The following is a 14,553-nucleotide window of genomic DNA, read 5'->3' on the forward strand; positions in this document are numbered from 1 at the left end:
AAATAATTATTTTTACATGTTCCATATGTAAAAATTTACCTTTTCCTTTTGGAGATACATTTTAAAAATACGTGCACAACTGAATATAGACTTGGCATCAATTTATTGAAAAGAAATGATATTTTTAATATTTATAAATTTATTCTGAAGCTTTAAATGTATAACTAGTATTGTGTGTTGTTGAAAAAATAAGTGTCTGAGTTTACTACATAGAATAGGTAAGAAAGTTCCAGTAAGCAGGCACATCAATGATTTATCATTTTAAAAGCATTATATATTATTTGGAGCATATGTTTTGCCTCTGAGTATTTGACCCTTGAAATAACAACCACCTAGATTTCACTCAGCTTGACGCCAGATGATGCAATGAGATGGAAAAGTATGTCTAGATATACTTTGTGTGGTACTGGAAATCATGCATATTCAACAAGATAATAACATAATGTATGATGATAATATCTATTCTCCAAGGAATACAAAGTGCTTTGCAGAAATTATTTTTTAATCTTCTTTGTCTGCTTCTGAGTTAAAGTGCACAGGAGATGGTAATAGTCCCAGTTTAAAAAACAGAGGCATCTATGATTCAAAGATTGACCTCAGATGCCTTGGCATAGGTTTAAATTCTGTTACTTTATACAAGACTGTAATACCTATTTCTAAATACCTTGTAAATTTATTTTAAAACAAACACTTTTTACATATATTCTATCATAGACATTTAGTTAAACTCAAAAATTACACGAATAAGAACTAACAATGCAGGGCCGGCTGCAAGGCTGAGTGGTTAAGTTCGTGCGCTCCGCTTCGGCAGCCCAGGGTTTCACCAGTTTGGATCCTGGGTGCAGGTATGGCACCGCTCATCAAGCCATACTGAGACGGCATCCCACATAGCACAACCAGAAGCACTCACAACTAGAATGTACAACTATGTACTGGGGGACTTTGGGGAGAAGAAGAAAAAGAAGGTTGGCAACAGTTGTTAGCTCAGGTGCCAATCTTTAAAAAAAAAAAACTAATTGTGCAATGGATGTTGTTAGGTTGACTCTTGTGCTCTTTTTGTTTTTTGGATCTAAAATTCAAGGTAAAGTTGACATTGCCTGCCTCCTCCTGCTCTAATCTTGATGGTTGTTCTCTAGGCCTGCTATACTGCTCTGGTCCTGGGATGTCCTTTCACTATCATCTAAAACGATCTCCTTCATTGGATCACCTATTTCTTAGATTTAGTGTCTTCCAGTTTCTTAGTTTATTCCCTCCTTATGCTGGACCACATCCTTTAGTAGCTTCCTGAGAAAGAATAGGAGGTAAATTTCTTGGACTTTTCACATCTAAAAAGTCTTTATTATACTCATATTCTTGATTCATTGTTGAGCTAAGATATAGAATTCTAGGTTAGAAATAATTTTGAAATTTTTGAAGACGTTTCCAGGATTGCTTTTTAAGTCCAATGCTAATTAAAATTTCTGATCCTTTGTATATGATAAGCTTTTTATCTCTGGAAGCTTTTAGGATCAGCCCTTTTTCCCTATGTTTTTGGTTGGTTGTTTTTAACCTCCCCATGATGAGCTTAGCATACGTTTTCTCCAGTCCATTGTGCTGGGCAATCTAGAAACTTGTCTTCAGTTCTGGGAAATTTTTTAATGTTATTTATCACTTTGTTCCCTCCTTCTTCTCTCTGTTTTTGTTTTTTGTTTTTAATTTAAAAGGTCAGTTGGGCCTTCTGATCCTTTAATACCTTTTCTCTGTTTTCCGTTTATCTTTTTTTCTACTTTCGGGGAGGTTTTCTCAATTTGTCCTTTCAACTCTTGTATTACATTTTTATTTCCACTCTTCTTTTTTAAATTTACATAAGCTCTTTCCTAAGGGATGGATACACACTCACACACACATGAATTTATTTATCTGTTTCATGGATGTGATATCTTCTTTTCTCTCTTTGAAGACATTAAATATTTGATTTTAGAGTTCCTTAAGCTTCTGTTATTGTCTCTGTTTCCTCAGAGGCACTTTTCTGTTGGCTGGTTGGTTAGTTTGGATCTCTGCCTTTTATGTTAGAGGCTGCCATCAACATCTGGTGATTTTTGGCTCTTTGTTCATGTTTAAGGCTGAGGCTCCCAAACCCAGTGATTGGACGCTCATTCTGCATGCATGGGTAGGCGGACTTGCTGGGTGCAGACCTCACAATGGGTGATCAGGAAGGGACCTGGCTGTTTTGTTGGGAACTTCAAAGTGTCGGTATCTCTAAGGTCTCTTCTCTTAGTTTAGGTCTTTTCTGAGTTGGGGACAATCACCTGCCTGCATGGTTTGGGGAAGATAATTTAGGGATCTGGCAACTGCTTGTACAAATCTCTACAAATTTTCATTTTTAGCCCTATTCCGTAGTTCTGCCTCCAGAGATACCTGATCCATTCAATTCTTGAGCTTTTCTAGGATCTGGGGAAAACTTTTATAAATCATTACATGACTCATAGTGGTTCTGAGGTGAATAACAGTAGTAGATTTGGTTTTGTTGATATTATTAACATTTCTTAATCACTAGGTGGAATTCCTCTAATTTTTTTCAATTTTCTTTATTAGATATTTATTACAAAAGTACAGTGTTCTTATTGTAACACTTTAAATAATTCTAAAATGTATAAAGCAAAAGTTCACCTCCTGATTGGCGTCCCCCCATTCCTACCCCTGAAGTAACTTGTACTGACTGACGATTGTGTATCTTTCTGATACCTTTTTCAGTGTTATAAAAACATGCGCAAAGATGTTTTGCTTATTTCTTAAAATAAAAAAGGACTCTTACTCTACACATTCTGTAGCTTGCTTTAATCATTCAGTATATCATAAACATCCTTCCATGTTAATAGAAATAATACCAACTCATTCTTTTTTTTTGGCTGAGGAAGATTCATCCTGAGCTAACATCCATTGCCAATCTTCCTCTTTTTGCTTGGGGAAGATTCGCTCTGAGCTAACATCTGTGCCAGTCTTCCTCTATTTTGTATGTGGGTCACTCCCACAGCATGGCCACTGATGAGTGGTGTAGGTCTCACCCAGGAACCAAACTCTGGGCTGCTGAAGCAGAATGTACTAAGCTTAACCACTGGCCACAGGGCCAGCCCCCCAACTCATTATTTTTAATAACCAAGTATTATTTCATAGTGTGGTTATACCATAATCTGGTAAACCATTCCAGTGTTGTTTCCAGTTTGGGGGGTGGGTGTTTTTTTGCTTGTTTGTCTTTTACTGTTCCAAACAGTGCTTCAATATATATCCTTTTATGTATCTCCTTACACACTTTGTTTCTTCTTTGCCTTTTCAAATCTTAAAATTTCAGTTTTGATTCATTTGTCATTTGCTTAGAGTACTCCCTCTAGTGTTTTCCTCCAATGGGATACCTGGTGTTGCCTGTCCAAAAGTGTGTCAATCAGCAACCAGATAGGTCAGGCTCTGTTAGAGACCTTTAAGCAGTGGCATACCAATGGTAGTGGATGGCCCAGCAGCTTTTTCCCTTCGGGGCTGGGCATCACACCAGCTGGTAGATTGTTGGCTCTCTGCTTGTAGGTTTCTCTGTGCGTAGCAGTTCTTTCCCAGCTTCAGGGACTAGGAGCAGTTCAGCCTGTCACTGCAGCCCCTGTACATTCAGATCCATATCTTCCACTGTCTAGGCTCCTCGGGCTGCAGTGAAACCTAGGTCTTTGCCCCAGGCGTGAAGAAAAATCTAGTCTCTGCTGTTAGTTCCCAGGTTCTTCCCTTGCTTGAGAGAGTGTAGTCCTCTGCTTGGCTTTCTCCCCTGGAGATCTCAAAAGAACTTGGGCCCTCAGATGGGCCCTCCCCCGCATGTCTGCCTTTGTTCTTGTGTTCCTCCATGGAGGAAATTGGGCCAGAGATGAAGTCAGGAATTTGTACTCTTACCACCATCTTCTAAGATTTTCTTCATCTCTGTTGCTTTTTTTTTTTTAATGTTTCACATATTTTCAGAATTACTCAAGAACATTCTGTTTCCTATTGCTTTTTATAATGTCAATATCTAAAGCACTCCCCTGTGTGTTACATATCAAAATGGATACTGTGGCTGGCCCCAGGGCATAGTGGTTAAGTTCAGCCTGCTCCACTTAGGCAACCTGGGTTTGCAGGTTTGGAACCCCGGGCATGGACCTACACCACTTGTCTGCCATCCTGTGGTGGTGACCCACCTACAAATTAGAGGAAGATTGCTAATCTTCCTCAAGCAAAAAAAAAGAGGAAGATTGGCAACAGATGTTAGCTCAGCGTGAATCTTCCTTGGGGGGGGGGGGGGGGGTGTGGATACAGAGCCTGCCCTCTAGGATTCTAATCTCCAGGTAGATAAGACTATTGAAAGTTAATCTTGACAGTGATAGCAAAAAGATATTAACTGAGGTTCTTTTAAACAGGATATCAGAGTAGTCACATGGAAGAGGCTATACTCTACAAAATACAGTCTTTGTAAGAGAAGGGACTTTTTCACTTCTCTCTCAGTCGTTTAATGAATCTGTGACCTTTGTCACCTGGCTTGGAAACCCAGCATAATGTGACATGTGTGTCCTACATCTGCCTACTTGATTCTCAAGTAGAATTTTGGAACATAATCTTTTCATAAATTCAGGGCTGTTTGTATATGAATATTTTGTGATATGTTACACTTCTGGTTCTGTTTTTATGATTGTAATTCCCTACTTCTCCCTCAATATTTTTTTCTGATTAAGAGTGTTTTTGTAGCTGGCCCCTTTCAAAACCATTTTAAGAAGCTTTTGTATATGTGATTTGTCTGTTATTTCATTTGTTACTTTGAAAAAAGTCATAGGAAATGGCCTATTGCCTTGTCCAAAAAGCCATCAGAGGATAGCAGTGGGGATGGAGTGGTCATTCAGAAAAATCACAGTGGAAGGTGGCTTGGAAGTGATTTCTTTCTTTTTTCTCCATTTTCCTGCCCACTGCTTTTCAAGATGATGTTGCTCACTTTAGTTCTCTGTTCGCTTTTAAGGATGTGATGGATCTATGCAGGATGATCTTAAATGCCACTTTCACTGTCTTCTCTCCCCTCCCACTTGCAGCATTGCTATGGCAACAAAAGAAAATATGACCTCACAGAGAGGAATGTTGAAGTCGATTCAGAGCAAAATGAACACTTTGGCCAGTATCCTTTTTGAAAGTTTGAAATCTGTGATTTTGGGGGGGGAAATCTGTGTGTTTTGTTTTGGCAGGTTGCCATTGTCAGTCGCAGTAGAGGCCGTCAGTCGTTGCAGAATATCAATATGTCCTGTACTCCCACTTTATGGAAGTTCATATTGTTTAGTACCATTTCTAAAAGATTGCACACTGGAGGTTTGATGTTAATAGATTTAGAAAAAAATTACAAGTGTGAATTTTCAAATTATTCACAAACTTGTTTTATATTTTAAAAGCTCTTGAATCCATGTTAGAACTCCACAGTATACCTGATCCTTACCTAAGCATCATAAATTGTATGCTTTTTCTTTTTTCTTTTCCCAGTTTGGAGAATAAATCAGCGACAGATGCTGAGAAGGGGAAGGAGGGAGACAGCCGGATACTAGATGAGTTGTGATTGCTGACAGAGTCTCTTCATTGTGACTCGTTATTCGCAGGCTGAATGCTGGCATAGATCCGACCGCTTGTTTGTCGTGACCTCTACCTTTTTAATTCTTCAGTTTCACAATTTAAATTAGTATTACTAAAGACTTCTGAGAAACCCAGTGGGTAAACAAAGCCTGCTACTCTGAAATGTTTTGTTTACTTTTTGAGAAGTCAAGCCTTTTAGGGGAGAAAAGTTTCCTTCCCCAGTTACTAAGGGAGGACAGACCTGTAATTTTCCAAAGTTGAATATCTTCTGGACCTAGATAATTTAAGGTCACTTTTAGTTTGATACCTTTTTTGCCTGAGGAAAACAGTATCCTGAAGTCTGTTGATATTTTCCAGTTTTTTGTGAATTTTGTTCTTGCCTTGTCACCCTAAATATAAAACCACATATCCAAAATCATATTTTATATAGGACTATATAGTTTAAAGAGTATTGTTATATATATTATCTCATTTTATCATTACCACAAATTACAATCATTCCAAAAGAATGTGTATTAAAAAATAAAATGAGTGTGATGGGGCTGGCCCCGTGGCCGAGTGGTTAAGTTCATGTGCTCCGCTGCAGGTGGCCCAGTGTTCCGTTAGTTCGAATCCTGGGCGCGGACATGGCACTGCTCATCAGACCACGCTGAGGCAGCGTCCCACATGCCACAACTAGAAGGATCCACAACGAAGAATATACAACTATGTACTGGGGGGCTTTGGGGAGAAAAAGGAAAAAATAAAATCTTAAAAAAAAATAAATAAATAAAATAAAATAAAATGGATGTGAGTTAGTCAGGACTCCATAGAGAGTAACAGAAACCAAATTCAGACTGACTTAGGGGAAAAAGGAGAGAATTAATTTGTTCATGTATCTGTAAAATTTCAGGGGTAGAATTTAGCTTAAGGCATGGCTGGATTCAGGGGCGCAGATTTTATTATCAAGAATCTGCCTTTCCTCTGTCCCCCCTACCTACTCCATCTCTTATTTCTGCCTTCCTTTGTGTTGGTCTCATTCTCAGGCAGGTTTTCTCCTCATGGTGAGAGAGATGGCTACAGGAGTCACCTCCTACCAGTTCAAAAATCCCCGTGGAAAAGGGGGTCTTTTCTGACAGCTGTGGCAGATGTCCCAATGGGACTGTGGTTGCCCCATGTTGAGTCACTGCCTTTTCCTAACGCAGTCACTGGCCAAGGGGAGGGGATATTCTTCCTGGCCAATCTGAGTTTGTATGTACACTGATGGAGAGGACAAGGTCCGCCCCACCCTGTTTCATGGCGTGAACTAGATTATTATAGGGGGAGAGTGGAGGGTTCCCTACAGGTAGACTAGACAGAAGAATGTCCACTGTACACTGGGTTTCCTGTTGCCAAAAGGTTGTGTACTTTCTCTAAGGGAATTGTTGATGCTGCTTTTACTGAGTGAGAAAAGATGAAGTGAGCATTTGCTCTATATGAGATTTATAGCTTGTAAAAGTTTTGCCCATTGCTTCATGCTTCCTGCTCTTCCAAATTTTAAAAATTGTTTCTGCAAATTGTTATTTTTTCTTTTAATTAATTCAGAAAACACATTAATTCCTACAGAGTATAAAGCTCTGCTCTAGATGCACAAGGAAATTCAAGATTAGAAGAAAGCGTGACCCTAATCACACAAGATGTAGAGTGTACACGTGCACAACTGAGTATAGTCCCTGCTGAGAGTCCTTTTGTCACAAGGAAATGCAAGGAGGATTCGCAGGGACTAAGGATTGTTTCAGCTCTCTAGAATCCTAGGTGGTTTTCTTGACCTTGATATAGTACCTCTGTTAACGAAGAGGATGTACTTGCAGGTGTATAGTCAGAAATCATTGCTAGAAATGCAAAACAGTATAGGGTGCACAAGCACGTGCTTTGGTCTACAACATACAGACAAGTAAGAATATGAAGATATTTTGAAATACTAAGTCAAATACAGTTGTGACTGCTGTAAAACTCCTAAAATTGAAAATTTTCTCTTTCCTTTTTTGTTCCTCAAATAGGACAGCTAGAGCAATTTAACCCATGTTCCTACCATATCCTTCCTACCATATCCTTCCTACTGTTGCGAAGTAAATTTAAAAATTTAAATAATTAACCAGTGCCTAATTATACAGAGCCTAGAGTTGGTTCCCATCAATTCCTTATCACCCTGTGGGGAGAGGATCAAGTACTCTTCAAAATCCTTCTCCTGAAAACTTCCCAGTCTCCTGAGAGAAGGGATGAAAAAAAAAGCCTAAACAAAAAACCCCACAAAAAACAGAGAGAAGGAGAAAAAGGAAAAAAGAAAGGCAGGAGTGGAATGGGGTCGGGGTAGCTGGCTGTACCTGTGCCCCTCTCCCCTGCAGGGTTCCTCTCTTCCTCCCCACGTTGCCTCCCACCCTGACCTGAAGCCTGGCAGGAGTCTCTTAAGCCAGGCAGCTGTCATCACTGTTATTTTCTTCTCCCTCTGTCTCTACGAATTGTTTCTTTTTGTTATTCTTATTTGTCTACCACAGTGTCCTGGGAGACTTGAATTTGTTTGGAACCTTGAGCCCTAGGACATTCCCAGCTTTGGCATGTGTGTTTGACTCCCTCAATGTGATTTTCCTTTCCTCTATTTCTTCTGATCGCTTATTATTTCTGCACTCCACTGATTTCTGTTTTTGAGATTCCTATGACTTTTCGCTAAAGAGGCTTCTTCCAGATATGACCTTAATAAGATTTCCCAAAGATCGTTTTCCTGCTGTGAACAGTCTGATCCAGCGAATCAACCTTAGGAAGCGGCGAGACTCACTCATCCTGGGTGGTGTTATTGGTGTCTGTACCATCCTATTACTGCTGTATGCTTTCCATTGATGGCACATCTCCAGGGACTCGTGACAACCGCCATTTTTGTGCCCTGATCTGGAATAAGGAAGAGTAGGAAAGAGAAGTTGACAGTCCTGATAGCCTGACCAGCAGGATTAATTCAAGACTGATGGCGATGGACTCTGTGACCTGGTCAGGTTGAGCTGAAGCTACAGTTTTTCTGTGCTATCTTTTCTAACACTCATTTCCTTCTGTTTTAGTTAAAAAAAAAATTTTTTTTTTTTCAGTTGCTTTTGTCTCCCCAGGAGGTAAGTAAACCAATCGGAAACTGAGTTTCTGTGCTTCAGTGATAGTGTTGAAGGCTGCTGATAAGCCAGGTTTTAAGCTGGACTCTTCAGAAAACCAGGTTTCTGTATATCCAAAGACTGCTTTCTCTTCAGCCACCAGATTGGGTTGTGAATAAAAATAGTTCTTGTCCTTTTATTTTACACTCATGATGAGAAATCACAAGTCATTTCTTGATAATCTGTGCTGTAAATTTCTGCTCTGTCCCCCCAACTCTTTTGGTATTCAAGGAAAATTTCGTTTTTCACAAATTCTTTGAGATGCTGACAGGCCAACTTCAACATCGTTGAGGTTGTCTGAAACAGAAGACAAACACCACAAAAGAGCTTTTTTCATTTTCTTTTTTTTTTCTAATCCTGCACACACTGGGGTTAACTGTATTTCTGGAAAAACGTCAAGAATGACAAGCTTTTTTAAAAGGATTCAGTCGTCGTTTTTGTTTTTTGTTCCTTTTTTCCACTGGATTAATATCTGCTGCCACAAGAAAATGAAATCTCAGTTCTATCATGACGAAAGAAACTCATAGCCCATGTCTGGCAGTGCCCCCTGCTGTTCCTCTCATGTCGGGATTGACACTGGTACCTGAGTGAGGGGACTGCTAAGTTTTCAGTGGGATCTGTTCAACAGGCCACATGCAAAAAGACATTGATTGGAGGGATCAGTATCCAGATAATTCTGTTTGTAAATGCTCTGCAGTTTGTGAACAAAAGCTTAAGAACTACTGCCTGATGCACCAGGAATTCTGTGCTCTGTGAAACCTGTTCATTCCAAATCTGTTAAGCTTTTCCAAACATCCAGAGAATAGTTTGGGTGTTGAAGGTGCGTGTGACAGAATCTGTCGCTGTCTGCACCCGTCTTCTATTACCATCCCTGGACAGTGACAAAATTTTAAACCACCCACCAGAATTCTGTTCAAGTTTAACCATTTCTCAGTTTCTGTATGTTTATTACTTGTTTAACTGAACCACCACAAATAGTTTGAAGACTTCCGCCATATACACACCAAGAAAGAAGGCTGCTTTTTACCATTGGAATTTACTGTGGTATTTATAGTGTTGGCTTCAGACTGTGCCACAGAGAATAATTGATATTAGCATGTAGTTCTGAACTACGTCATAGTGTGCTAACGGCGTCATTCAGATGAACCTGATATACTGGCTGAAGGGTAACTAAGCCATGGTCTAGAATAGAGACTGAGAAGTTTTTCATTCTGGTGTCAAAGTTTTATTATGTTCTGGGTGTGAAGGGCATTTGATATATTTTTTTATCTTTGGGGTTTATTTTTCTAAATATGGGTTGATTAATCAGTTAGTTGATTGGGAATGCCCTTTAAAGATAAAGTTTGGAAGTTTTCCCAAAGTGAACTTTAAAGGATCAGGGAGGTAAGTTCGTTTATTAAAGTCTCTGTTGGGAGAACAAAACTTCTCTCCCTGACACTTTATTATCTTTGATTTTTCAAAGGGTCTTGATTGGTGGTTGTGCCTCAGCTAGAATTTATGGGACTTTGGTTGCTATATAGTTGGCATTTATGAATCCGAAGTATCATAAATAAAGTTATTTATTTAATTATACTACCAGTCTTTTTTACTGGTCTGATTATTTGGTGCACTCGTTAAAGCTGATTGTGTGAGAGTAAAACTAGGACCCAGGCTGATCCAGCTTGCGGCAGCTAAGCAGACACACACTTGCTGGCTGACGAGCCTTTCCGTAGGGTTATGCTTAAATGAAGTAAGAGAATTATGTTGGTTATTTTCCTTATGAAAATAAACTAGTTCTTCCAAGGAAGTTGAAAAAGCTTCGTGTAGATGTTGGTGTCAGCTAGGTCTGACTAACCTCCCAGAGCTGTAGCCCATAGTCAGGTGACCCAGGGCCAAATGCGATAGCTAGGCCAGTGCTCATCCTTTCCTCTTCTGGTTCCTTTATTTAAGGAAATAGAAGCATGCCGTTTATAAGTAAGAGGCTCAATGTGGATCCCATGATAGCTGATTTGAACCCTTTCAATTTCATGCCATCTAACTTTTTTTTTTTTTTTTTTTTTTGCCATCTTGTTTTTCTCCCCTTTTTTGCTGTCCTTACAGACCAGTTGCTAGGGTCAGGGGCCAAGAGTAAGTTACTTGTTAAAGTCAGTCGGAGCCAGCGGGTAAGAAGGAGTTTTCTATTCCTGGTCCCAAATGTTGTCTCTTAGGGGAAGTTATTCTCCCTCAGACATTGTCTTATATAATGGGTCTTTCCTTTTGTGATCTCTTTAGTAACCACTCAGAACTTTGCATTTCACTAAAAAGTTTGAAAAACCATGGCAACAAAAAGAAAATTTCAAAAAATATACTTCTAAGATTTTGTTTTAATGTGTGCTGATAACTTTAGTAAAAAATGTGTAATAAATCTATTCCTCAAGTTCAGGCCCGGATCTCCAAGTGCTTTAGCTGATCTGTCCTGGCTGTCTCTCCCATCGTTTCCTTATTATTATTAGTGATGCTGAAGGATTCTCTGTAACCAGTGTTGCTCACCTTTTATTTTTCTAGTGTTAGAAAAGAGCTTTCTTTCTCCCTGTTCCTCTCTCCTTTGTACCAAAATTCACTTTTACAGAGAACGCCTTTTTCCCTGCTGCCCAGTACCCAGATCAGCCATGGGAGTAAAATCCTGAGAATAGAGACAGGTGATGGGAGGAGACATCGTGAGGGCACTTTTTGTACCTGGAACCAAATAATATTTACTTCAGTTCTTTCCTATTGGATGCTGAATACGTCTGAACAGAGAAATGTGCTCACTGAGCCTTTTGATCCAGTGACTTTTGGCCTCCGAGCACTAGAGGCACGTTGGACTCTCATTCCCACTGTTAATTCTCTATTTCACTGTAAATAATCTCAACCTGACGAGAAGGACTTTAAAGAACTGGACTAGCCTTTTTGGTTTTCTCATACCTCATATTTGATCAGTAGCCAGATCTGACTTCTTGGAAATTGACTGAGTTTTCTAACTGGCGATATGCAGCTGTTGAGGGTAAATGGCCGTGTCTAGTGTTACCCTGAATTATGTGGCAAATGTAACTAAGGGACAAATGGGTTCCACTCAGAAAATTTCATTCTCCTTTTGAGTTAGGGATTCTTTAGCCTGGTCTCCAAAAAGATGCAGAGCTTTTCATCACGGTCTTTATAAACTAACCTTATCATTCCTTTGTAAACCTGCATACCTGAAGTTTTATAGGGGAAAATAAAATGAGGAAGGAACAAGTGACTCCTAAGGATGTTTATTGGATAAGAAGCTGAGACAAAGCTGAGCCATGTCTTGGGGGATCTTTCTCGTTTTCTCTGTACCTAAAGTCTCACTTTAGTATCGAAGTATTTGCATCTGTTCCCATCCTATTAGCTCTTAGGGAAGGGTTTCGATTCCGCTCACACTTTACCACGATGGAAGACGTTTCCTCTTGAAAAATGCCAATACAGACTTCTAAAAATCTATTCCAAATGCACTTTCTAATTTTTTGCTTTTAAAATGGCTTCTTGGAACCAGTTTTATTGTATTTGTACTTAATTTTTGTTCTCATCTAAATGTGCATTTTCTGACTGTATAGAAGAAGCTTTGTTATGTAATTTAATAATAAATTAGAAATTTAAACTGGTGTCGTATGGTTGTTTGTGCTAGAACAGTATCATCGAGACAGTTTGGGATAGTGACTATGAAATCTTTGGTGTTGGTAAGTGTTTCTCATGATGTCCTAAAACCCAGGGTGAAACAATACAGGTGTGTAGTGAAAAGCTATTGCCCATCATTCAAAAACATATGAATAGTCCACTGATAATTTAGCCCAAGAAATGAAGGAGAATCTCTTATCAAAATAAAACTTCAGAAGGTATGATGGGAATGTAAACTGTAGAATTTAGCAAGAAAAACATTCTCACCCTCCCTAAATAAAGACTTTGTATCCTACAGATCAGAACTTGATTCTCCACCCCACTAGAGAATTTGAAAATCCCTCATTTCCCATCACCTCTCCAAATGTTCCTATTCGTCTTTTCTGTATCATTTTTTAAAATAATAGTATAATTGAGATGTAATTCATGTACCATAAAGTTCACCCTTTTAAAATGTACTGATGGATTTTAGTGTATTAGTTGTGCAGCCAGCACCACTATCTAACTTCAGAACATTTTCATCTCCCCAAAAAAGAAACCCTGTCCCCATTAGCAGTCACTCCCCACCCCAACACCCTTTATCCTCTTTATCTGACCGTACTCTTCTTCCTTTCTTGGCCACCTCAGCTTTTCCCTCCCATCCACTCACATGGCCTCTAAAATGCCACCTCTTCCTTGGGATCCTAACCTTTTTTGACTGCCTAACCTGTGCCCGGCCCTGTGTGTGCACACCCCCGCATAGACATACGTAAAATCCAATGCCACTCAGTGAGGTAGCCTTCCCTTTTACAGATAAGGAAACAGGCCCAGAAGGATTAAGTAATTTGCTCAAAATCAGAGTGAAAAGCAAAGCAAGGATTTGAACCTTGAGCATTCTTTGATGCCCAACAATTTTGCTTGAGTTTAAAGGTGATACATTTAGAATCTACTTAAAGCCCTGTGGCTTGATTATTTTCAAGGAATGCTAACTACTAGCCAAGTGCTTAATAAAGAGGAGTGGTTTGTAAATCACTATTCCTTTACAGGAAGTAATACATTGAAGTTTAGAAAATGTTTTTTAGTAGCTTTAATTTGGACCAACCTTCCTGCCCAATTCTTCGTACCTTCTAGTTGAGAACCTGAGAGCTCTTCCTAGAGGGGGCCGAGGCCGAGCCTGACAAAGCGCTTCAGTACAGGTGCTTAGTGCCACCCGAACCAGGGCCGTGGTGCGTTTCCTTTCCAGGTGGAACGGCTTTGACGGGCTGCCGCTCCTGTTTAACCTGGCCTTTCCTTGGGAAAGGGTGTGAGGCTCAGCCCCAGCATGCCTTCTCTGATATCAGAGATGCCTGGAAGAAAAAAAAAAAAAGGTGGCAGGAGAATCTCATGGAAGATATTTGCTAGCAGGACATTTTCTCTTGTTTCTCTAAAGCAAAGGCCAGGAGGAAAACAAGTCTGCTTCTCCGGAAGACACATTTTCTGGCTGCATTGGAACAGACAGGAATACACTTTAGCCTGGTGCCTTCCGCTCCGCTCGGCTAAGATTTCCCCGCCGCGGCAAAGCTGCTCTGCTTGCAAAACTCTATTGTCAATTCTCTGAAGACATTTAAAAGCTAAGGAGGTTGGGTGCTGAAAAGTCTGTAACTTTCTGCTTAGAGGAATCCTGGAGATCACTTGACAGTGTTCTCCTCACCCTCGTAAAACTCTCTTTCAACTCTCTTTCAGTTCGTTATCCTGACCTGTGATATTCCGTTTCCCTCCTTTGAGATATAAAGCTCTTAGGAAACAGTCGCTTTTCTCTTAATTAGTACATTTCTTTTAGATATTCTCGAACATCCAATCAGCCTTTTACTCATGAAATTACTTACAGCTTGAGGGCGAGCAGGCAAATATGGTTCGCAGCTGCTTTTAACTCAGTGCCAAAAAAGTATGGTTTAAACATCATCATTTCCTCCAAAGTGACAAGTTATCTCTAAATGAATGTGGCCCTTAATCCTGATGGTTCTCCCTCTCATCATGGGTAATATGCCGAGAAGATGACATTTTGTGTTTTTCACCCTGGAATGAGTCCTCAGTCCTCTCCATTTCCCTCTCCTGTCTCCTGTTGCATGTCCCACAAGCCTGGGTCCTGTTGTACCTTACTGACCTCCATGTACTAGCTGCCCTCTGAGCTGGGGGCCCTGCCTCTCACCTACCCTTCTCA

The 14,553-nt window shown here is 39.9% G+C and overlaps 1 protein-coding gene across 2 annotated transcripts in view; it reads left to right on the forward strand.

Moving 5' to 3' along the window:
- The window catches only part of GOSR1 (golgi SNAP receptor complex member 1), a 52,380-nt gene extending 40,023 nt beyond the window's left edge, over positions 1-12,357 (forward strand). For both annotated transcript variants that reach the window (XM_008526830.2, XM_008526831.2), the window contains exons 8-9: positions 5,067-5,149; positions 8,321-12,357. In XM_008526830.2, the coding sequence (XP_008525052.1) occupies positions 5,067-5,149; positions 8,321-8,445 (208 nt within the window). In that variant the 3' untranslated portion in view covers positions 8,446-12,357. The remainder of the gene's footprint in view (positions 1-5,066; positions 5,150-8,320) is intronic.
- Positions 12,358-14,553: the final 2,196 nt, after the last annotated feature.

Source organism: Equus przewalskii, chromosome 10 (genome assembly GCF_037783145.1).
Source record: "Equus przewalskii isolate Varuska chromosome 10, EquPr2, whole genome shotgun sequence".
NCBI lineage: Eukaryota > Metazoa > Chordata > Mammalia > Perissodactyla > Equidae > Equus > Equus przewalskii.